At 57.6% G+C, this 23,892-nt stretch overlaps 2 protein-coding genes across 4 annotated transcripts in view; one reads left to right on the top strand and one right to left on the bottom strand.

Annotated features, from left to right (window-relative positions):
* Window positions 1-3,425: 3,425 nt before the first annotated feature.
* Window positions 3,426-19,966, top strand: LOC111156468 (RAB35, member RAS oncogene family). 2 transcript variants are annotated; one of them, XM_022517391.1, is made up of 6 exons: window positions 3,426-3,629; window positions 8,993-9,043; window positions 11,580-11,703; window positions 15,915-16,039; window positions 16,133-16,257; window positions 17,596-19,966. In XM_022517391.1, the coding sequence occupies exons 1-6, from the start codon at window positions 3,578-3,580 to the stop codon at window positions 17,722-17,724; spliced, it is 606 nt and encodes a 201-aa protein (XP_022373099.1). In that variant the 5' UTR covers window positions 3,426-3,577; the 3' UTR covers window positions 17,725-19,966. The 2 variants fall into 2 exon arrangements, with proteins under 2 accessions (XP_022373099.1, XP_022373100.1); XM_022517392.1 differs by lacking the exon at window positions 16,133-16,257 and having other exon boundaries at window positions 17,596-17,733.
* Window positions 19,967-21,664: 1,698 nt separating this feature from the next.
* LOC111156440 (BICD family like cargo adaptor 1) overlaps window positions 21,665-23,892 on the bottom strand; it is a 99,369-nt gene continuing 97,141 nt past the window's right edge. For both annotated transcript variants that reach the window (XM_022517350.1, XM_022517349.1), the window contains one exon: window positions 21,665-22,134. In XM_022517350.1, coding sequence (XP_022373058.1) covers window positions 21,973-22,134 — 162 coding nt within the window. In that variant the 3' untranslated portion in view covers window positions 21,665-21,972. The remainder of the gene's footprint in view (window positions 22,135-23,892) is intronic.

Below are 23,892 nucleotides of genomic sequence, written 5' to 3'. Positions count from 1 at the left end.
TGTTACAGTTTCTTCCGTGCAAACAGGTGGCACTGCAGTCTCCTCTGTAAACCGGCTGTTCAGAACAGCAGGACAGCCCTTCCCATCGGTGGCACATACGGAGGCCCACCTCAGGTCCCCGCGGTTTATGGCTTTGTACACTTACAGTTTCTTTCTCCCTCTTCATTTCTCCCTACCTCTATCCACCTACCTACCGACCCGCCTCCCAGAACACAGCCTACCACTGAACTGTAGTTTAAATAAACATAAAGCAGTGTTTCTACAGGGCACCCGGGTGGCACAGTTTAGTGTCCGACTTGATTTCGGCTCAGGTCGTGATCTCAGGGGCATGACAATGAGTCCCATGCTGGGCTCCACGCAGGGCTTGGAGCCTGTTTGAGGTTCTCTGTCCTTCTACTGCGCAGCCCCCACCCCCTGCCCACCAAATAATATTAAAAATTTTTTTTAAAAAACACCCAATGTTTCTAGAGGAAATATGCTCCATTTCATTCAGGGGACACCAGGCACATATCCTGGCCGATAGGGAATTCCCCCTTGAAACCAAAATTGATGATTCTCAGATGGTGACAGCTGCTGTCTAAATACACCTGTTGTTCAAGGCTCTTAGGTTCCAATTCCATCATGAAATCTTTATGAGGAAATCTTCCCCATCATCCGAGTGAGAAGTGACAGCTCTCTTCCTCTCAAGTCTGGACCGCTCATTTGATAGCTGCTTTATCTATTACCTTATCTTGTTTGTAATTCTTTGTGAGTATGTCTTACCGCTGAGAAGACTGTCAGCTGCTGGAGGGAAAATGCTCTATTCTACAACTTATGGCATAGAGTAAGTGGTAAGCACTCACTAAATAGTTACTGAATAAACGATTAATGCCTACTGTTTTCCAGAAGACACGTGCAGGCAAGTCAGAAATCTGGTCTTCACTATGGCCGATTCAGTTTTTTTTTTTTTTAAAGATTCATTTATTGGGGCACCTGGGTGGCTCAGTTGGTTAAGTGTCTGCCTTCAGCTCAGGTCATGATCCCAGGGTCCTGGTATCAAGTCCCGCACTGGACTCTCTGCTCAGTGGGGAGTCTGCTTCTCCTTCTCCCTCTGCCTCCCCTGCTTGTGCTGTCAAATAAAATCTTAAAAAAAAAAAAAAAAAAAAAAAAAGATTCATTTATCTAGGGATGCCTGGGTGGCTCAGTTGGTTAGGCATCTGCCTTTGGTAAAGGTCATAACCCCAGTCCTGGGATTGAATCCTACATCGGGCTCCCTAATCAGCGGGAGCCTGCTCCCTCTGCTTGCCGTTCCCCCTGCTTGTGCTCCTTCTCTGACAAATGAGTAAAAAAAAAAAAAAAAAAAAAAAAATTCATTTATCTATTTTAGGGAGAGTGCAAGTGAGTGCACGAGGTTGGGGAGAGGGAGAAGCAGAGGGAGAGAGAAACTTAAGCAGACTCTGAACTGAGCAGAGTCTGATGGAAGCTCCATCTCACGGACCTGAGATCATCCTGAGCCAAAGAGTCGGATGCTTAACCACAGAGCCACCCAGGTGCCCCTCTGCTCTACTTTTGAGTAAAAGTATCCTACAGCCTGATACCAGGAAGGAGGCTGCCTTGGAAACATGTGTAACAGGTGTCTACAATAGGAAACAGCTGAAAATATGAATGAGCCAGTGCAAAATGCTCATGGCTAACAGCATGTTGTTGTTTATCTCATGCCTGTATGTGCCAGATAATTTACAAACCTCTCAGCCTCACAACTATTCTGTGCGGAAATGGGCTCCAAGATGTGATGTGACTTATCCTAAATCTCAGTAACTATTTAGTGATGGGTTCCATGCTCAGTGTGGAGTCTGCCTGGAGTCCTCTCTCTCTCCCTCTGCCCCTCCGCCTGCTCTCGTGCTCTCTAAAATAAATCAATCTTTTTTTAAAAAAAGAAAGGCATATGAGCAGCTCCTCTCGCAGGCGGTACCTTCAGGTTCCAAGCCCATGTTGTTTTCACATCACCACACTTGATTCTTAGTTCCTGGAAAAACAACTCAAAACTTGAGCTGGACACTCCATGAGCTGTTCAAGGATCTTCCCTGTGACCTTGTTTATTAAAAAAAAATTATAAACAACATGAGTGCCTATCAATAGCAGAGTGGTTAAATTACAGTATAAACCTAGGACAGCGTAATACAACACAGCTGTTAAATGACAGAATGCCCAAACGTGTTGGTAAAGAGAAAAGGCAACATTCATACATGTATCTGTTTGCTTAGACACAAAAATTCTTTGAGGGGCAATGATTAATTCATTCAACAAATATTTCTTAGACATCTTAAGGTGTCCTAGGAACTTATTAACAAGGGTTACCTGGGAAGAGTGGGTCTGAAGAAAAAACTTGTACTTTGGGGTAAGCTTCTGTACAGTTTGTTTTTTGACCATGAGCATTACTTCTTATAAAGTCAAACTAAAAACGATAAAACGAGTAGAAACATTTAACAGCTACTTGACTGGAAAGGGACAGGGCTATAAGAACTTCGAATTCCCTGTAATTCTCTAATCACAATGGCAGTAGGAGCATCTCACTTTCAGGCCAGGTGGGAACTTACTCCAAAACGGGGAAAAAAACTGGAGCTGATGATAAACCTAATCCCGCTGAACTCCCGGCAGCCCAGGTCTTCCTAACCACACGCTTTTGAGATGTGACTGTGTAGGCGGTGTGAAATCGAAGCCGAGGGAACTGCTGCTTCGGGCTGCGGGTGCCGCTCACACCGGCTCGGCGTCAAGGTGGACGGGGCTCTGACTCTGGAACTGCCCTCCCCATGTTACCAAGGAGGCAACTCAGGCTCCACCGGGTCACGGGGCCAGGAGGTGATTCAAAGGCCACACTCCTCTCACGCTCCGCTCCGCAGGCGACTCGTGGCCCTCAATACCGGGCAGCCAGCGTCCACACGGACGTGCAGCCCGCAGGCCCGGGACCAGCACCCCGGAGGCGGCGTCCGTGCGGAAGGGGGCGGAGTGTCCGGATCCCGGGTCTCGAGAAACCGGGAGCTCGGCGTAAGCCCCGCCTCCAAGGTCACTGCGTGCCGGTCTTTGCGTCTCCGCAGCGCCTGCGGCTCTCGAAGATGCAGGCGCCAGTCCGTCCCGGGCCACGGCCGAGCTTCTCCGGCGCTCTCGGCGTCCTTCAGGGCTCCACAGCAACCCCGCTCTCCGAACCCCCGGGCCGCGTACCGCTGTGGCGACGTTCGCCGACGAGACGCAGGCAAGACTAGCTCGCGCCCGCGCCCGCGGGAGTCCGCTAGGGCGCCTGCGCGGGGCGCGAGCGCGGAGAGGGCGCGGCTGGCCGCGGCTGCGGCTGCGCAAAGGCGGTGTCAAACGCTGCGCCTGCGCGCTGGCGGGGCGGGGCGGGAAGGAGGGAGGTGGCGGCGGCAGCGGCGGCGGCTGCTGAAGAGGAGGAGGAGGAGGAGGGGGAGAAGAGGGAGGTGTTTCTGTCAGTTCCGGCTGTTTGTTCGGGAAGTGGATCCGCCGCTGCCGAAGCAGCCCGGAGGGAGCTGCGGATCGCGAGGCCAGCACCGACCCCGCCCGCCCGCGCGTGCCTCCCCCGCCCGCCATGGCCCGGGACTACGACCACCTCTTCAAGCTGCTCATCATCGGCGACAGCGGTGAGGGCCGCGGCGGCCGGACGCGGCGTGGGCCCTGCCGGGCGCGGCCCGCGGGGGCCTCGGGGCGGGCAGGCGGGCGGGGAGGTGCCGGCCCGCGCGGGGCGGGGCTGCCTGGCGGCCGCCGGCCCTAGGGGCGCGTAGAGGGGCTGCGGGCAGCCTCGAGGTGAGGTTGGGGCACCCGGCTTCGGAGCGGAGGGGCTGGACGCATGGGGGTCGGGGCTGGGGCCCCCGGTCCTCTCGCCGCGCCTGCCCCTGCCTCACGTGTGACCTTGGTCAAGTCGCGCGATGCCTGGAGTTGGAGAGACCCGGGTTCGAGTTCTGGGACTACCAGCTTCCTTACTCCGTGACCTTGGGCAAGTTGTTTCGCCTTTGTGAGCCTCAGTTCCCTCATCTGTGAGGTGGGGACTTGCCTTGCTGGGTGGTATGACTGTTTGATGAGATAAAGCTGGGAAAGTGCTTAGCGCCCAGCCTGGCGTAACGTCAGCCCTGGGTAGGTGCTAGCTATTGATGTGATTATTAGTGCCGTTTGTAAGCCTCAGTTTCTTCGTCTGTAAACTGGGGATAATCCCAGAACCTTTCTCATGGGATTACCTTGCACAGGGCCTGGCACATTCCTGCTGAGTTATTACCCGTGTGGTTCTGTCTCCCCATCTGTAAAATGGAGTAATAGTAGCATCTGCCTCTCAGGGCTCAGTGAGTGTTCGGTGAGATAATGCACACATAGTGTTGGCAACAGTGCCTGCACGTAGAGAGTGCTCAGTACGTGTTTGCTGCTACGTACTGTATACTAGATGGGTACTGGAGGTGGGTCAGCCAGTATTGCAAAAGGGCTTTGACCACGTATGCTCTCTGGGAGAGCTCCTAGCTCCATGCAGTGCATCTTCTCCAGGGCCTGGTGCAGTGCCTTGCAACCAGTAGGTGCCTAAAACACATTTGTTGAATGAATGAATGAATCAGTGTTAAGTTCCTAGAAAAGACAGGTTGGTTCCTGGGAAAGGGTGGAGGGTTTTAGAGGTGTTTGGAGTGTGGCAGGTAAGCAGGTTTATGGGGTGACCAAGAGGTCAGGGAGGCAGGCCCTAGGAGGTTTATGGGAGCATAGCTGAGGTGCTGGGATTATATGATGGGGAAGAAGGCTTGGTAGCATGCCAGGTTTATAGACCAGACCTGAGTTGAGGGCAGGGGAGTCATATGACTGAAGGCAGAGGCTAGATTGGTGGTGGAGCCCATGGGTTGTTAAGGAAAGGGGTGGGGGGGGGGCAAATCAAAGGAGTTGTGAGACGCTGATGGAGGAGTGCTGGGTGACACTGGGCTATAGCTGGCTGTGGAAGTGAGTGGGTTTTGATCTCACTGTGAAGCTAGATTGGGATGTGGTTGGTGGTTTGGATCCAGTGAAGGATGGCTGAGGTTTCTGTGGTTACTGGTGGAAGGGAGAGGTAAGGGGAAAAGTTAGGGGCCAACGAGGGAGATGCAGAGTAGCTGTGGTCAAGGAAGGAGTTAGATGGGTGGAGGGTGGATTCGTTGTGGTTTGAATGAAAGAAAACTAGATGAGCTGTGTAGACTAACCCTTGGAGATGGAGTCTGGCATTCCTCAGGGTCCCGAGACTTACGCTTTTAAAGGATTTGATTTCAGCCCCGGCCTTTGTTCCCAGGGGCCGACACCAGGGTAATTTCTCTCCCTTTGGAGAGAAAGGAAGCCCACCACAGTCAGGGGTCCTTATCCCTCTAGGGCTTGTGTGTTGATATCCAAAAATGAAAAAGCATAAACTCTGCAAGAGGATGCAGCTTGTTGGCTTTTCTCTGTAAAACCGAGGGGGTGGTTCTGGCCCCCTTTTTCACAGTACGTTTTGCCTGCTGTGTTGATTTTTCACTCAGAAGTCAGGTGTGGGAGAAGACTCGCTAAGTTATGTGGCTGGCTCCTAGCTCAGTCCGAGCTTGTAGAAGTACATCAGGTATAGGAGTCAAAGCTGGACCCTTATGAGCCTGGGAGATGGTAGCCTCGGTTCAGACTGAGCATGGCACCTGAGCGAGGAGGAGAGGATGAGGGACAGCCCAGGACTGGTTCCTTATGGGGAGGCTTTCAGGTTTTTCAGATGCTTTCGTGGACACTCTCATCTGGTTCTTACCTGCTCCCTGTGCAGTTTGTCACATAAGGAAACTAAGGCTCAGAGGAGCTGACTGCCCTGCCTGAAGTCACACAGCTCATCACAGGCATAGCCAAGCGCTAATGCACATCAGTGCGATGCGGGAGCAGCTGGTGTCAGGCCCCGCATCGGGCCCTCAATGAGTGTTTGCTTCTTTATTACAAAATCTAGAGTTCTTCTTCCCACTCTGCCACATTGTACATGCTTCTGGGATACATTCCCTCAGCTTTTGCAGCTCTTCTTTATGGCCGAGGTTCTACACTTTTTCCAACGTTCTTCTGACTTTATAGCACAGAAGTGTAATAGCATTTAGTCTGATCTGTGTGGCCAGCCATCCTCATTCTTAGAACCTGGAGGCTGGAGTGGCCGTCAGAGAACTAGTTAGAGCCTTTCACTTTGCACATGAGTGAGCTGAGGCTCAGAGGAAGTGACTTGTCTGAGGTTGTACAGTGAGTGGGTGACCGAGCCAGGATTAAAACTGTGAGCGCTTTACTCGAAGGTCTCAGGGACTTCAGCTGTCCAGAACTGAAGCCCAGACGGTGAGGGAACTTTCTGTAGCCCAGAGGAGGAGCAGGGCTGAGGGTGGGGACTTTTGTGGGGGCTTTTTGAGGACCCGAGCATCTGTGTAGGCCGAGAGGCAGGGAGCAGGGGAGAGTGGTGATGGTTGAGGGGCACTTGCGGTGTTTGCCGAATAAATCTGTCTTTTGCTGCCTGTGCTCTTCACAGTGTAGAAGGTGATGGGGCTGGACTGGTTGGGTTTTGTGCTCCGTAGGGTTCTTGGGAAGCCCTTGTCTTCAGCAGTGCTGAAGGTAGATTGGTACATATTACGTCCTCCCTTCGGCCAGTCCTGTGGGATGAGTGCAAGAGCATGTTTTCCCGAGGAGGCCTCTTCCAGGGATATTTAAGAGAGGTCGTTTCTGAGGGTGGGTTTCTCTCCCTTTCAAAGGGAAGAGCAGTGCCGGAGATTGGGGTCAGGCCCAGAGCAGCAGTTACTGTGGTGACCGTAGTGGTCGTTCTGCAGCCTGGTGGTTTTCAGCAGCTCTGCTGAGCACGGGGGTGAGTGAAGGGGACTCGGAGAGGCCAAGTTGGAGGGCACACTGCTGCTTCCTTGCTTCCTGCAGAGAGAGCAACTCCCCTTACTTTTATTTATTTTATTTTATTGTTTGAGAGAGAGAGAGTGCGAGCCATCGGTGGGAAGGGAGGGGCAGAGGCAGAGGGAGAGGGAGAGAGAACCCTAAGCAGGCTGCATGCCCTTGTGCAGAGCCCGACAGGGGGCTCAGTCTCACCCTGAGATCGTGACCTGAGCCGAAGAGTCAGACGCTTAACTGACTGAGCCACCCAGGCACACCTTCCACACCTGTTTTAGATATATGGGATTCAGATAAAATTTAATTTTCAAGAAGGATTCTGTTGCCCCTGAAAGTTGAAAAACATTGCTTTGGCTTCGGTGAGCGCTGTGGTCATAGCATCAGACGGCAGAGCTGTCCGTGCGATCGGCGTTTGTTGTTTGGTCCTGAGTTCATTCAGCCGTGCTTTGTCGGTGTCTGCTGAGTGCTGAGCCCGCTTCCAGCGCTGCAAATATCCAGGCCAAGGCAGGCAAGATCTGCTTCCTAGAGGAACTCGCAGCTAGTGGCCCAGACGCAGCTTTTAGCTGAGTAAGCAGACCCAGAAGGCTCCAGGAGGAAGCCAAGGAGCCGGCAGGCCTGATGGGGTGTCAGAGCTGGGCAGAACGCCGTGAGGCACCCAGCCCAGGGTTTGGGCTTTCCTTGGGCTCAGCGGGAAGCCTCACTGAGGCGACAATGAGGAAGTGGCCCCGAGTAGGAGCACTGCAGGCCCAGGGCCTGAGCAGCAGGTACTGCGGGTGCAGTGCCCGTCTGCTCAGAGCCGCACCCCTGTCCTTGGGAAGGGAAGGTTCACTCTAAGAAACAAGTTCTGGGTGTCCCAGAACAGTTCCCAGAAGAGAGCATCAGAGAGAACTGGCCGGAGAGGATGTCTGGGGTTGGTTAGGTTTCGAGAAGCAACGTGGGAGACGGACGGAGGCAGCGTCCTCTCAGGTTCTGATGAGCACTTACGGGCTCCTCCCCACCAGTGTACACTTAGCATGGGGGGGGCAGTTGAGACCCTGGTGGAAGCTCTCCTCCTGCCAGCTGTGGCCGCGCTGCCGCTGCGGATCTGACAGGAGGGAGGTGCAGGAGCCCTTTTGGGGTCCTTTGGTTCCACTTTCTGAACCAGGTACAGGAAGACTGCCCTGGCAGTGTGTATCAGAGAGCGCCCCAGAGCCCTGGCTTCACATCGCAGCCCCATGCGTCCCCGCGGAGGCCCCGAAGGCCAGCTGCTTAGCTTCCCGCGGCCCTGGTGCCTCTTCAGAGACGGAGCGGGAATTACAGGCGCGTCCAGGGGCCCATCGCACACACAGCTCTGTGGGCTCCGATTCTTTCCTTCTGTGGTTGGTTCACCCAGTCGGCCTCAGGCTTGGCAGGGGTAGGGGATGGGATGGGGGAGACAGGGCAGGTGCACAGGCTAGTGCTGCTCATTTTAAGGTAAAGGGAAGCCAAGCTTATGGGATTCTGCTTGCTCTTGGGACAAGTAGGCTAGGGGTTGCTGTGGTAAGTGAAACGGTCTGAGCACGTGTGAGCTCTTGGGCTGACAAGTATAAGGCGGACCCCCCCCACACCCCCACCAATCCAGCTGGCAGTGACATCAGCGGGGGGGGATGGCTGGCAGTTGGTTTGTGTTGTCTGGGCCTCAGTTTTCTCACCTGTAAAATGGCCTCGATAATCTCAAGGGTCCCTTTCAGGTCCACAGTTCCTCGTCTCATGCTGCACACAAACTGGGGCTCCACTCAGTGTATGCTTTTCTAGGGACCGTGTGGCTTAGACACACTTGGCTGTTTCAAATGGCTGACCTTGCCCCTGCTTTATTTCTGTCATCTGGTATCTTCCTCTGGGTCTCATCAGCACGGGGCCTGGGCAGAAGCCCCTTTCTCATCTCTCCCCACGGGACTCCCTAGCTTATCTCGCACCAGGACAGAGGGAGAGGTCAGACGTTGAGTGGGAGAGATGGGCTTGGTGTGTGGCCGATCAGGGAGATCAAAAGCAGCACTGAGGTGGGCGACGGGTCTGCTGAGCTTCTAGGAGTCCGCGTTTGGGCGCCAACTCCCTGAAGGACTGGGCTGGAGGGAGGGATGCACGCCCCCCTCATCTCCTGCTTTCTCTCCTGCAGGTGTGGGCAAGAGCAGTTTGCTGTTACGTTTTGCAGACAACACTTTCTCAGGTGAGTGTGCCCCTGGGGTGCTGCTGGAGTATTTTGAGTTTGAGATCCCTTTACCTGGCCGGGCCTTTGCCTACTGTCTGTCTGGTTCAAAAAATCCTTTTGTGGACCCATCCCTTTTCCACCCAGAGACTTCTTGTGCCCCAGCATTTAAGGGAGAAAAAGAAAAGTTGAATATTACTAGTTAGTACATGCCTGGATAAAATGTCAAACAGATAGACTTACGAGGTGAAGAATGGGAGCCCTTCACCGGCCCCTGCTCTCGTGCCCCGGGAGCTTCTGTCCAGCACGTGTGTGTCTTCCTGGCTTTTTTCCAACTCCGCATGCGGTGGGTTGGCAACTGGCCTTCGTTCTTCCCCATCTCTAGCAGACCTCTGCTTCTTCCGAATGCCTGTGGGTCTTTGCGCCGTGCGTGCGTGGACCTTCATCCTTCAGCAGCCGTGCTCCCGACGTGTGCGTGCTTTCTGGCTGCTTCTGGTTTAAGTGATGCATTAGGTGGGACGGGTCGTATGTTCATCCTTGTGTAGAAGGGGAGTTAATGCTAACGAGGGCAGGGGCTAAAGGCAATTGAAAATGCCGACTTGTCTTTTAAAGAAGCTGTGCTAAGTGACGCTCCCCCTGAAGCGGTCAAAAGTGCCCCTTGTCAGCTCTGATCAGTGCTGCGTCTTAGTGTTCGTTTTTGCTAATAAGCTAGTGGGCAGAACGTGCTATCCCCGAAGCGTGTGTTTTCCCGATCGCTGGTGAAGCTGGACACGTTTTTGTTTGTTGAATGTCAGATTCATTGCAGAGGTTTCCGGTTGGCTTGCCCTCTCCGATCAAGGACCGAACATGACTCTGTCGTCGGAATGCGTGCGCTGCAGTGGGGCAGCGCGCTGCAATTACGAAGTGATTACATGGCGAACACTTCCCTCTTGGTAGAGAGAGTTGGGTTTGGTCTGACAGCAGCCCTGCGGCACCCCTGGTGTGAAGTCAGGAAGAGTTGTCTGCCCCGTGTGCCCTTGGGCGCCACTAAGTCTCAGCCCATCTGTGAAGTGGGACCCCTCGGCGTCCCTCCCACACAGGGTTATTGCGAGGGTTACCCGAGACGCCCGGAGTCCTAGTGCCCGGACTAAGGAATCCCTCCCGCAGTAGCCGCTGGCCGTTGCTGCTGTTCCGTTCAGGGATGGGAACTCCCGGGCCGGGCAGCTCCTCAGGGTCTAGAGCGCTGCTCTTCCTCCTCGTGCCCCTCTTGCTCACTCCTGGGAGCTTTCAGCTCTGGTCTCCCGGGCAGGGTCTCCTTCCCATTTCTACCCCCAGCCTCTTAGTGGAGTCCATCGTTGGTTCTGGGCCAAAGCGTCACAGCAGCTTCTGCCCATCCCACACCCGAGGGGTGAATTCATCTCGCCCATTCGGGGCTCTGGCAGCTCTTTCCGGGGCTGGCACGCCTCTGCGGCCTTCTCACGCGGGCAGAGTCCGTACCAGGGGTTCCTCCAGGTCGGCACCACCGACACCGGCGCCCTGCACTTCCCTGGGGCAAGGCTTGCGCGGCGTGTAAGGATGTTGGGCAGCAGCCCGGGGCTCCACTGATGAGGTGCTCAGGGCTCTGCCCCCCACCTTCTCCCGGCCTTGGAAATGGTGCCTGTTTTTTCCAGGCCCAAGCGTGGCTTCCTCCCCAAAGCCTTCCTCGATCTCTGCCCCACCTTGAACTTTGACCCCTCCTTTGCGCTCCATACAGTTGGGTGTGTGTGGATCTCGCCTGCAGCACTGCGTTACACAGTCCGCCCTAAACAGAGCAGGAATGTTGCTGTTTGTAGGCCGGGCGGGTGGGACACGACGGTGGCTAGATTTTCTCTTCCACTCCATCTTTCACAGAGATGCCCGAATGAAGTATTGCCAGTGCGGCTCAGGCTCTGATTCAGACCCCTCAGTGCCGCGCTGCCACACACCAGAGAAAGGCCAAGCTCGTGAAAATGGCACAAAGACCCTGAGACCTGGCCTCCGGTCCCCCTGCCTGCCTCCCACTGCGTGCTCCACCGCATGTCACACACACCCCCCTCCCCCATTGCTGTTTTTGCTTCCGTCTCCTCTGCCTGCAGCATGTTTTCCAAAATGCAGGTAGTGACTTGTGTGTTAGAATGGTAATGTTGTGGGTCATTTACAGTGTTGGGAATAGCACAGGAAAAAGAAACCCCAGAGTGTGGCCTGGGTCTCCCAGCACGCTCAGGCCACTGCTGACACATCTGCACCCACCCCTCTCATGAAGGGAGCCTGCCCCTCCCTGGTCTCATCCTGGTTCCCGTTCCTTTGTGGGGCTCCTCACTCTGGAAATGGAGTCTTTCTCACTTCATTTCATCGTGTCCTCTCGCCCTCACCTCCACTGAGGGGTCCATGGGATTGTGGGCTTTGTCGTCCTTGTTCAGGGCTCTGTCCCCGGGGCCTGGAATGCGCTGGGCACAAAGAGCCAGCAGGGAGCACTGCGGAGGCCGGGGTCCCCTGTGTGGCTGAGGCCGCATCTGGACGGGGTGCCCCGTGGGCCTGGCTGACGTGTGTGTGTGTGCAGGCAGCTACATCACCACGATCGGAGTGGACTTCAAGATTCGGACTGTGGAGATCAACGGGGAGAAAGTGAAGCTGCAGATCTGGGACACAGCTGGGCAGGAGCGTTTCCGAACCATCACCTCCACGTGAGTCGGGCTGGCCCCCGCAATTCTCTCCCCTCGCCACCTGTATTTGGACACATGTCGGGTGTCCGGGCTCCCTGAAATGTCACTGGGGTGGGCCCCTGAGCTGTCAGGAGGCAAGCTCCTCGCTGGCCCCAGTGGCTGGTGTGGCGTGAGAGGAGGAGGCGACAAGGTGGGCTGCTGTCCACAGGCGGCTGGTGGCTGAGCGCCGTGGCTCTGGGGGCTGGCAGGATCGTACGAGTCAGTCAGCTCACCTCCTAACCTTCAGCTCCTTGGTATATAAAATGGAAGAACAGGGATGTGGCATGGTCAGACACAGTGAGTGACTCTTGTTCGGTGCTAGCTGTGACAGCCGTGGTCGGCTGTGCAGGCTCCTGTCACCCACCCCGACTTGGAGGAGGCTTCTCTTTTTTGAGAGGCCAGGAAGGAGCACTGGTACATAGGAGGCCGTCGGGAGGCCTCCTCTGCCTCCCCAAAGCCCTTTACCAGGAACCTGGTTCACCCAGAGTGTTGCCTCCTTTGCTGCTGCAGCGCCTTTGTGGTCCTTAGCTGGAAAGAGGGGGACCCAGCAGGAGCCCTGTGGACCTGTGGAGGGGCTCTCGGTTCTGGGGCTGTTAATAGAACAGCTTCCAGGAAGGAGCAGGGCTTTGAAGATGGTTCGGAATTTATATTTCTGTTCTGCTGTGTGACCTTGGGCAAGTTGCCTCAGCTCTCTGTGCTTCAGTTTCCCAGAGGGTTTCTCCTTAGGGCTGGCTTTAATGTCGAGTCCTCTGTGCCAGGTGCTCTGTGCTCGGGCTTCACCCCGACGATCTCGTTGCGCCCGCTGCAGTCGGCACTGTTGCTTTCTGCGTTTTACAGATGAGGGACTTCAGAGAGCGGGCCTGGTGAGTGAGCGCCGGGGGCCTGAGCCTGGGCGCCCCCCAGTGCGTGCAGAGGCGGAGCCGCTGTTGGGCCTGCAGTCGTTGCTTCTTTCATAGGCCTCTCCTTTGCCTCTGCCCGAAGTTCCTGTGTGACGGGGGTCTCTTGGGAGAGTGTGAGTTTTCTGGCCAGAGATCCCTTTCCTCCCTTCGGCCTGGAAACGGGACAGACCCCAGGCGGGCAGCCCGTCTGGAGACTCCTCAGGATCTTGTGTGCGTTGGGACGTTGAGGGACGAGAAGCCCTCACGGTGGAGGCGGGGAGTGTCGTGGGGGGACTCTTGGAGGTGCTGCCAGGCAGGGAGAGGGACTAGGCTAGTGGGTGGGCTGCCCGAGCAGGAGGGGCTTCTGTCACTGGGCCAGCAGTGTCGGGCACACGTGCGCCATGGCCGGTGATGCCATAGACCCCTCTGCCGGTGCAGCTCTCTGTGACTACTTGCTGACGATCTGCCCGAGTCCCCTTGTGTCTTAGCAACTGCCAGTAAGGCCTTAAGGAGGGCTGCTGGGTCTGAGGCTCCTTGGGGTAGGATGGATGGCATGGGCAGCCCAAGCGTCCAGACCTGAACAGGACCACCCGTCCAGGTCGGGAGGTCTGGGCCCCGAGCCCAGATGTCCTTACTCTGAGCTGGGACTGTCGCTGAGGATTTTACTGAGTTTGTTTCACTTAATCCCAAATAAAGAGTCTGTGACTATTTCTATTTTATGGGTGAGAAAATTGAGGCCCAGCGAGGGCACAGTTGAAGTGAGGCCCATTTGATGCCAAAGCTCTTGCCTTCTGGTCCAGTCCACAGCCCTGCTCCCTGCTGGCCCCCATGCCGAGGGACTGGGGCTGAGGCAGATGCCCTGATGTCTCCTGTAGGTTGAAGCCGCTCTGGGAATTCAGGGTGGCTGAGCGTACCGGGGCCGTGGCTGTGAAAAGGGCTTTGGGCAGGGCAGTGGGCTGGGGTGCAGAGAAGCCTGTGGCCACCTTGAGGTCAGCTCCTTTTAGGTCAGGGTGGGCAGGGGGTGAACCGCCTCCTCCTTCTGTTGGGGACACTGAGCAGCTCAGCTAGTGGAGGGCAGTGTGTGTCTTTTGGGGTACTCGAGAAGGGGGCAGTGCTGCACAGTGGTGGCTGGGGAGCACGGGCTCAGCCCCCTGCTGCCATCTTGCCGGTCTTGGGGACGCTGAGGAAGCTCCATCCTATGTCCCCTACTCTGTGCCTCATGAGGCAGGAGGCGCTGCGCACACTATGCCGAGGGGGCACGGAAAGACGACGTCCCGTGAGGGGGGCTGGGGAAGGAGGAGGGAGTCTTGGGGGAGAGTTCAGGAGTTGTTCTCAGGGATTGGGGCAGTCGGGGTGTGGTAGTGTGGCTTTTTCTGATTCGGGGCATTAAAAGAGAAACTAAAACTGCATCCTGTTAGCCTGACAAGGAGCCCTGTTGTCACCCCGTTTCTTATCTCTCTGAGGCTGGGGTTTGCTGACCCAGAGAAGCGTGGCTGGGGTGCACGTCAGGGAGGAGTGAGTAACAAGGCGCTGGATGGTGAGGAAAGGAAGCCCCTTTGATGGCTGGCCCTGGACCAGGAGTCAGACCCAGACACCGTGACTTCAGCAGGTCATCGCACGTGGCCTTGTGGCCTCAGGGGTAGAGTGGCGGCCCTCATGACTGTCACACCAGGTCGCTGCGAAGACTGATAGGGCGGTGGGTGTAAAGTGTTGGGTGCTGGCTGGGCACAGAGCTGAGCTGAGCAGGGGTGAGTGGGTGTGATTACTGGTGGCAGTGGTGACAGGAGGCGCAGAAACACTGGTGTCCCTCTTGTCAGAGCTCTGAGCCCCGATCTCGTCCTCAGACTGGTTCTCGCTCTCCTATAAAGCCCTTTCAGCATTTCTTGGTATTTTCAATAGTCTTCAACGCAGGAGAGCTAGGAAGTGTGTTCCTCTGCTTGAACTACCTTTGCTGGCAGGGGACAGTCACCTGTCACCCTGGTCCTGGCACGCATGCCTGCCCAGGTGGGCGATGACCTGGCGCTCCAGCAGCAGCAGGTTTGGAGGGCCTGGCCCCTGCCCGGCTTCACGGTGCGGGCTCCCCGGGGCGGCGACACTGTGTCCCCGGAAGGCCGAGCTGTGGCAGAATGAAGCGCAGGGAGACCCCCGCAGGCTCCTGAGGGGGCTGGAGCCCGGGGTGCCACGCAGCCGCTTCTGTTCGCAGCCCTGGTCTTCGGCCGCGGCCTCGCACGCTGTCCCTTGGTTTCCTTCCACCTGTGTCAGGGGCCCTGGCTTGTCACTGAAGGAATAGTAATAATGGTGAAGAGCCACCGTTCCTTGACCGTTGGCTACTTACTGACTGGCCCTTGTGGAAACAAGTCATCTCCTTTATTCCTCGCAGCCGTCCCAAGAGCAAGTACTCATGTGTCCGTTTTATAGTTGAGGAAGGAGGTGATTGAGGTGCCTGCGCTAACCCTCCCGGGGTTCCACAGCCTTTCAGAGGTGGCACCAGGGTAGCCTCTGTCCTGTGACTGGGCCTAGAAAGTGAAGAGTTGGCCAGGGCGCCGACGAGCCGGTCGTGAGGACGCGGAGGCGCGCACAGCCTCGCCGGCTGCATCCTCGCGGAGGCTCTGGTGCGGGGGGAGCCCGGGGGCTGGCGTGTGGGGTCCACGTCCTCCGTCTGTCCCTCTGAACTGTAAATGCTTGGGTTATGGTGTCTGGAGGGGAATGTTCACGTCCTCCTGCCTTCCAGACCTTCTGGCTGAGCTCAGGCCGGAGGGTCCGCACGGTTGGATGGTGGCACCTCTGGGACAGCTTCTGCCCGGCTGTGCCCGGATGTCCACACAGTTTCCACGCGCTCGCTGCCACCGGCACGGATGAGCCCAGGGTCAGAAGTGGAGTGAATGACGCGCTGGCGGGGCTTCACCACTGGTGTGTCTTTTTGGAGTGGCATTTTACTCAGAGGCTTGAGGAGAAAAATTCTTTCAATGTTAAAACAAGCCCAGTGGTAATAGGACATCAGATACAAGTTACTTGTATTTTAAACCTAAAACAAGACCTTCAAAGACGTTTTAAGCTAGTGGCAGACTCGAACAACTTGACTGGCCATCTCAGGCCTGCTCCCTCTTCCCCGGTGCTTTGGGTACAAGCGTGAGCAACGGTGCTGCTGAGCGTCCCGGCCGGGGTCGGAGGGAGAGGGGTGCTGGGTGTCGCGCAGGAGAGCCCGGGCCCCATCATCGTCTCCCTGAGCGCCATCCGGATGCGGGCAGGCTCGGTCTTCGTGAAGGGGCTACTCTTGTCTAGGCTGAAGCTCTGACACAGATCCTGACCCTGCAGGTATTATCGGGGGACCCACGGGGTCATCGTGGTTTATGACGTCACCAGCGCGGAGTCCTTTGTCAACGTTAAGCGGTGGCTTCATGAAATCAACCAAAACTGTGATGATGTGTGCCGAATATTAGGTGAGGCTGGACCCCCCGCGGTGGGGACAGTGGCCTGGAGGGTGACAAGGGGGTACTTCTGCAGGGCTGGGCTGACTGTGCTTTGCCTTGAAGTGGGGAATAAGAACGACGACCCTGAGCGGAAGGTGGTGGAGACAGAAGACGCCTACAAATTCGCAGGGCAGATGGGGATCCAGTTGTTTGAGACCAGCGCCAAGGAGAATGTCAATGTGGAAGAGGTGAGGCCTGGGCCCCGGGGGCGGGGACGGGAGGGAGTGGGCCCCAGCTCTGTCCCACTGATGCAGCCCTCCTCTCTCCAGAGCACGTGGGTGCCTGACAAAACCTCCTAGTAGCTGCCGCTTCTTGGGGCCTACTAGATGCCAGGCATCGTGCTAGGCCTTTTGCACGTGTTAGCTTGTGTCTCAACAGTCCTCTGACCTGAGGTTCCAAGTTGAGGTCTGTCCCCCAACTTGTAAGAGGCCGAGTCACACTGAGACGCAGCCCACAGCCCAGCCGCACAGGGTTCCTGCTCAGTCTTCAGCCTCACCGCCCTCCCTGGCGCCACCTGTTACCCCGTCCGCTCTCAAGGCTTTCCCTGGGGCTTTGGCCTCCTGGTTGACACCTGGTTGCTTCCCTGTGGCCTCCAGGCTTCAGGCGGCCCCTGCTGCACGTCCCCCAGAGGCTTCTGGGGAGACCGGTCTCCTGTAGAGCGGCTGAGCTTCCGGCCAGGGGCAGCTTCCCTTCTGCTAGGCCTGCTGGGAGGTAGTTGTGAGTCTGTGGGAGAGAAGTGGGACCTTTTGCCACAAGCCTAGCAGGCCTTGCTTGTAGCTTCGGGTGAGTCTTGCCCCACAGTGTGTGGAATCTGGAGACCCAGGGAAGCCTGGATCCCCCACTGTGTCCTGGACACCCGACTGCACGGTGACAGGGAACCCAGGTGCCTCGGAGTCAGGCTGGGATCACAAGACGGGCCTTTCTGTGGGACCTTGGGCAGGGACTTCATCTCTCCAGGTCGCTACCTTGTCCTTCTGTAGATCGGGGTGGGGTGAGAGTCCCTGCCTCCTGGGTTGTGAGCAGTAAGTGAAGCAAATTATGTCAAGTGCTTGATGCCTTTCCTGGCAGAGTGGAGGAGAGGACTGTGGGTTGGCGGGCAGTGGGGGGGGGAATCCACTGGGTCTTAGGGGGGGGGTCTGGGGAGGGTTCTGGGGGGATGTGCAGTGATGTGGCGTGGAGTGGGCAGGCTCTGCGTTCCTCTGGCCTGTCACCAGAGCAGGATTCCAGGTGGAGAGGTTCTCGGTCTCTTTAGAGGAAAGCCTGGAAAATCCCTGAGATTGATTTCCCTAAGACACAGCTCTCGGGGCTTTGATGTTGTTCCTTTTTGACCTGTAGAACTGACCACCTCCTTCTGGAAAGGGTTTGAGGACCTACGTACAAAAAGCCCTCACGAGTAGAAATAGCAAATGGGGAGTGGGGCCTAGGGCGGTGGCCGAGCCGGCGGGCAGACACGGCTCTGCGATGGGGCTCGCCACACCGGGCCTCTGAGGCCTCTGAGGCCCACGCCGCCTCCTTCGTCCTCACAGATGTTCAGCTGCATCACAGAGCTGGTCCTCCGCGCAAAGAAAGACAACTTAGCCAAACAGCAGCAGCAGCAGCAGAATGACGTGGTGAAGCTCACGAAGAACAGTAAACGGAAGAAGCGCTGCTGCTAATGCCCCCAGCCCACTGCAGAGACTGCGCTGCGGCCGCTCCCCGGCCCGAGGCCCCGCGGGGCTCCTCGGGGACAGTCTCAGTTTCGTGCCGTTATTTAAAGAATTCTTTCCACGTTTTTGTATCGGGAGGCGCCACCGTCGGCACTTCCTCCCCTACCCCCTTGAGTGCCAAGAAGGTGTTGGATGACCTGCCCTTCCCTTCTGGTGCCCCTGCCCCCTGGCCAAGGCACCTGGGCCCTGCGAGGACGCTGCGGGCCGAGCGGACTGATTAACCAGATCTGTACATAATGTATATTGCTTTGACCAGCCGCACCACCCTCGGCCTGCTCCGGCTCCCGCCTCCTTAATGCCAGCCTGCTGCAGTAGACCCTCCCGTCCCCGCCCCTCTCCGCCCCTCCCCGCCCCACCCCGCCCCACCGGGCGGCCGGCGGCTTCCTGAGGAGCCAGGATCCAGTTCTAGCCACGTTTTTTGCCAACCTGGGCCGGTGGAGCGGGTCTTCCGTGTTACCTGTTCTCTCCTCCAGGCTGTCGGCTTCTGTCCCTGGCACGTAGGGTCTCCCCTCTCTCTGGAGCCTGTGCCGCGGCTCTTCCCTCCCCACTCCTCCCCCGCCCCCGGAACCATTCTGGCAGGGTGGGGGGGGGGGACCTGGCCTTGAGGTAGGCCTGGGGGTTCTCATTAGAGGCCTAGCCTTTTGGCTTACAGGAAGACTTGCTCCTGCCTTTTGGTCACCAGATTTCTTGTCCTGCCTTCTAGATGCCTCTGAACTACAAACCCAGGGAAACCATGGCTTTTAATTTATGCCAGCCTGTTTCAGTTCCAACAGAAAGGTAGGGGTGTGTTTGTGCAGGGCTGAGGGCTTGCAGGGGCACTGTGGAGCGTTATTTTAATACATAAAATGAAGCCAAATCAAATGAATTAAGTTCCTCACACTTTCTCTTCCTGAGGTTTGGTTGGCACAGCAGCAAATGTTGTGGCCTACCCACTTTGGGTCCAGTGTTTTTAGAAAAATCGAATGGCTTCCTGTCATTGTGGGGCTGGGCTCTTGGCAGAGCAGCCTTGCCTTCTGGCCGTTTCTTGGTGGGAAAGGGGAACGGGCCTCCCATCCTCGTCTGCATCGGCCTGGGGCTTTCCATGGAGCTCTGGGGTCCCTGTTGTGGCCCCGGGCACCTCCGAGTGTGAGGAGTGGGCGCCAGGCGCTGCGGGACTGTGGGGTGCCGCGTCAGAGGTGGACGGCAGGCAGCCTTGGGTCATGGACAGGACTGTTCTGGTCCAATGGCAGCAGGAGGGTTTCTTAGCGGGTGGGAGGGAATGGCAGCTGGGGCTGGGAGCCAGCCAGCTCTGACCCTGGTCCCTGGAGGAAAAAGCCAGGGTCATCTGCACTTGATTACTGTCCCCCTCGGGACACTTCATCATTCACCTTTCCCCTAAAAGGATCACGTAGCCTGGGAGTAATTTATTTCAACACCATGATGTGTTTTGTTAGATTTCCTTTCCTAGGTGATTTCCAGGCAAAGCCCTGATCGGACAATCACATCACAGATCACACTGCAGATTTTCCATGTTAACACTGTTGGTGGGTTTTTAATCAGTAAAAACTGGGGGTTTCTTCTGACCTGTCTCTCTGCTTCCCAAGACTGCCAAGAGCCTGTGGTTGTCTGGGAGCAGGACTTCACTGGGGCCACCTAAAGAGGTGGGGGAGCTCTGGGCCTGGGGACGTGGTGCTGTGGAGGGCGGCTGTGGGGCCAGCCGACAGGCATCTTCTGACTGGTGGGGGGCCGGGAGTGAAAGTGGGGTCTCCGTCCTCAGGGCTGTGCGGGGTGACCTGAGGTCCTGGGCAGGATGCAGAGAGCTCGAGACTCCTGGGCGGGCAGCGTGTTCAAGTCTGAGTGTTCACGTGACATCAGTGTGGCAGTGCTTGCAGATTGGAGCAATAAGGGGAAGGGGTCCTGGAGGTTTCCAGCCCGGGCTAGAAGCTGGCTATGGCTCTGGCAACTGGACGTCCAGACCCAGGTGGTGGGGTGATTTGGTGACGACAGTGTGCCTGTCCCACTGAGTGTTACACGCATGAATGGGGGGTGGGGGTGGGGAGACTCACAGGGCTGGACTGACGTCCTGGTGGACCTGATGTGAAATTCCTGTTGAACAACAAAACTTTTAAATGGTTTGCTAGGATTATTTCTGTATTGAAAGTTTCTAATTATGCTTTTTAAAAAAATACTAAAAATAAAGGTTCAAGCTGCCAAGTTTTCTCCTGGGGTCGTTTGCTCTCCTGCAGCTGGGGTGGGGGGGCCGCCTTCTTCCCGCCCACGGCATTCAGCTCTTGTTTGTTCTGGTCGGAGTCCGGCACAGGTGCCTGCCGGGGCCCAGGGCCACTTTCAGAAGCCAAGTTTGTTTTCCCCGCAAAAGGTCGGTCCAGTTTGAGTTTCCCCTCCGGTTCGAGGCAGAGGTCGGAAGCGCACTCGGTAAGATGCCCGGGGAAGTGCCTGTTTATTCTCCGCACGGCCGGAAGGATGCAGTGGAAGCTTTGCCTGCAGTGATTTCTCTGTGGCTCCGAGTTCCTGCCAGGCTGGAGGGCCTGCCCCGGGCGTGGGAAGCCGGGCTGGCAGGGCGCCCGGGGCCAGGGTGCGTGTGGAGGCGGGGCCCGGAGCGCTGTCGTGGACAGCACGCTTGCGCCCTCCTGGGGAGGTGCCCCCCTTCCTGGCTGAATCCACTCACCAAGTACCAAGAGGGGAGGGGACCTCCCGGAGGTGTGAGGGACTCCCACCTGCTGTCCCTACAGAACCGGCAGCCGGTGGCTCTGAGCGGGAAGCTGCTTTCTGACCAGAGCCCTCCGGGTCCCCCAATGATTAAGGCAGGAAGCTCTGTAGAAATTCATTTTATTCTTTGACTATTTTCAAAAGAAGCAGTGGTGCGCTGTTTTTCTAAAAATATGCCTTTATAGATTTATATAGAATATGTATATTATAAAATCCGTACATGTATTTACAGGATTGCTACGTACAAAATTACAGCACTGTGGTATGTACATATCTATAGGTACATTCTTGCCGCTCATCCCTGCTGTGCTTTTCCCGAGTGAGGGAGGGAGATGATCCTTGGTAAAGCAGCGCGCGGGCTGGCTCAGCCAGGGGGGCCTCTGAGGGGGGCCTCAGCAGAGAGGGTGGGGTGGCTGCTGAGGAAGGAGCAGAAGCAGCAGGTTTGCAGGGTTCAGCCTTCTGCAGGCCTGGGGGGCAGTATCTGGTGGCATCCGCCCTGTGGTGCCAGTGCTGCCCTCGAGGTGGAGGTGGCTGACGGCAGACCCCTCTGGGGCCATTCTGTGGCCTGGACTCGCTTGGCCGAGCCAAGAACTTGTATGTGTGAGGGGAGCCGGGGGCCGTGGGAAGAGGAGGAGAGCCCCCCCGCTCCCAGCTCCGGCGCCTGAAGGGGGAAGGACTGGAGGGTTGACACCCGCAGAGGGGCGCGAGGGGGCTGTGAGAACACGGGCGGCCCTGAGGCCAGGGAAGGAGAACAGTGGCAGCTGAGAGTGGGGGGGGGGGGGGCAGGGCCCTTCTTCCTCCTGACCTTGGGATGGCGACAGTCAAGCCCCCGGAGAGCCCAGCGGTGGCTGAGTGCAAGAGAACAGCCCCGGCTGGTCAGGCCCCGCAGGCCGGGCCTCCTGCCGCAGAGGCGCTCCAGGCAGAGGTGCATGCACGCGGGTGAGGAGCCACCTCCCCCTTCCTCCCTGGGCCAGAGATCGGGGGAACAGGTGGAGGCTCAGCCCTGGACCTGCTGTCCCAGAGGACTAGCGACCCCCATCCCCACAGCTCAGGCCAGCTGGGGGCCGTGACGGCTTCCTGAGGCACTCAGAGATGGCCTCCATTCCTTCTGTTCCCCGTATTCCAAAATAGGAGGGCAGCAGTGCCTGGGGTGGGACAGGGGGAGCCCCCGAGGGGTGGGCGGGGTGGGCCATGATCTGCTGCATCTGCGTGGCAGAGCCCGAGGGGCTGCTCCGGAGGCAGCAGGATCTGGGGGCAGCCTAGGCCGGGCGTGGCCTGGCAGGAGGGACACGGCTCCCGCCTGTCCCTCTGTCGAGGGCAGCCGTCAGAGGCCGCATGGGCTCTTCTGGATGACTGGGCCCCAGTGTGGGTGGGCAGTGCGGCCGCTGAGCTGGCCCAGGGGAGCCCTCGTGTGCAAGCATGGTGTGCTGGGGCCTCGCACGCTCAGTCCCCTCTAGTGTACCCATCCCTGCTGGCCTGACTCCTCCCGACCTAAATTTTCCTGAAGAATGAGAAGAGCCGCTTGCCTTCGGCGGTGCTGGGCTCGTCCCCGCGCCCCGCGCCGTGGGCCCTGGGGAGGGCAGCAGCAGGCCGGCTCCGTTCCCTCAGGTGCGTGTCCATCAGCTGTCGGTCAATGACCCTGTGCATGTCGTCCTGCAGGGGGCAGAGCGGAGGGCATGAACAGGGGCTCCGACCCGGGGCGGGGAGCGGGGGCGGCACATGTCAGAGGGACGCGGGATGGGGATGGGATGAGATGGCGGAACGGCTGCAGCCGGCCCAGGCCGACCAAGAAAGCAGCAAGTGTAGACATGATGCCTGGACACACAGGAGCCACCGACACCTCCGCCTCCTCAGGGCTTCGGGCTTCCTGCTGGCTTCGGCTCCGTGGCTGACCCCGCGGCTGGTCTGTCGCCGCGAGCCCAGAGAAGGGCCGGCCAAAGCTGATCCTTCCCTGTCTCCACCCAGGCCTTGCCCGTGACTGGCTGCCTCTGCCCTGCCTCCCGCGTCCCTTGGGGCTGGGTGTGCCTTCCCTTGGCATCCCTCCCTGGGCCCTAGGGCGACCTCTGCTCGCCAGCTCTCCAGTCCAAAGGGTCCGCTCCAGGGACCTCTCCTGCCCCCTCACCCCTACAAGTTCTGCCTGCTTCGTAGATGCCCTCAGCCCTGCCCTCGCCCACAACCAAGCACACTCGCTGCAGCCTTCCGCGTGTGGCTCGGGCCACGGCATCCCCGTCTTTAGGGCCTGACTCGCTCCTGCTTATTAGCATATATCCCTGGCTTCCTCCCTGGGTTAGCACCTTCCCCAAATTTGCTAAAGTTGCCTAAGAGATGCCCCTCACCCCAAATGCCTTACAAGCACAGCGGATGTATCCCACGGAGGGGCCTCTGGACAGAGCAGCACCGCCCTCCCTCCTTTCTAGTGCTTCGATCCTGACGCTGCACAAGAGTCTGCTTGGCAAAGGCGTCCTGCTACCAGTAAAGCTCGCAAGCTACTGCTTTGAACGTCGAAACAGCCCTGCCTGGTTAACGCGAGCAGGAACAGAGCTAGCATCTGCCCGATGCCTTCACCCCTAAACCCAGTGGGCTCTGGGATGCCCTGGTCAAGACACCAAACCCCGGTTTAACGCCTGGGACGAGCCCAAGGAGCGTGTCCTGCTGGAGCGCTGGACAGTGAGGGCCGCGCTCAGGCCGCCACTCGACAAGGGCAGGAAGTGGGGCCGGCGCCCCCCGCTCCATCACCTCCTGTGCTCACACCTGCGCTTCTGTCACTCCAGGTGTTTGTGTGAAACAAAGGGACTTTTCTTACCCCATACCTTCCTAGCAAGCAGCAGGTGTGGACCTCCTGCTTCTCCCTCCCTTGTTCACGTCCTGCTCTTTCCTCACACTCAGCTGCTTTCCAGTTCCTTTCCTCTTCGCAGAAGTAGGGGACATGCTCCTCCCAAGTCCCAGTGCCAAATCCTGGGCACGGCGCCCTGTGCTTAGGACCTACTCAATAAAATCGTTCCCTGCAGCACTATGGGAACGTAACAGGCTCCTTCAGAAAGAAAGCCTTTCAAAGTGCTGGTGGTTTTACGGGCCCACTGCAAACCACATCTTTTACACCTTAACGTGCATCAGGGTAAGCCCACGAACTAGATCACTGTAGAACTTCATACACAGGCGTGAACCACTTATGATTCCACACCTGCTAGTACTTCTGTGGGCAAAAGAGCCCAGTGATGGGGAGGGAGCACTGAGAAACCAGGGCCGAGGCAGTCAGAAACGGGCCGGCCTGCCAGTCCTGGGCCGCGGTGGTGGCGGGAGGCACGCTGCGGGGGATGGCACGGCACACACTGCACAGAGATGACGCCGGACGCCGGCACACACAACACGGCGGGCCACGGGAAGGCGGGGGCGAGACGGCGATGGCGGCGG

The sequence above is a fragment of the Enhydra lutris genome, unplaced genomic scaffold (assembly GCF_002288905.1).
Source record: "Enhydra lutris kenyoni isolate GAN:26980312 unplaced genomic scaffold, ASM228890v2 scaffoldscaffold46, whole genome shotgun sequence".
Taxonomy (NCBI): Eukaryota; Metazoa; Chordata; class Mammalia; order Carnivora; family Mustelidae; genus Enhydra; species Enhydra lutris.
The sequence above is the reverse complement of the archived record's forward strand: the minus strand, read 5'-3'. Positions and strand labels throughout refer to the sequence as shown.

What these genes read in the sequence shown, in the direction of transcription:
- LOC111156468 (XM_022517391.1), top strand. Translation starts at nt 3,578, where the DNA reads ATGGCCCGGGACTACGACCACCTCTTCAAGCTGCTCATCATCGGCGAC. An exon ending in GCTCATCATCGGCGACAGCG is followed by an intron (nt 3,630 to 8,992) that starts GTGAGGGCCGCG and finishes TCTCTCCTGCAG; the next exon opens with GTGTGGGCAAGAGCAGTTTG. An exon ending in AGAATGTCAATGTGGAAGAG is followed by an intron (nt 16,258 to 17,595) that starts GTGAGGCCTGGG and finishes TCGTCCTCACAG; the next exon opens with ATGTTCAGCTGCATCACAGA.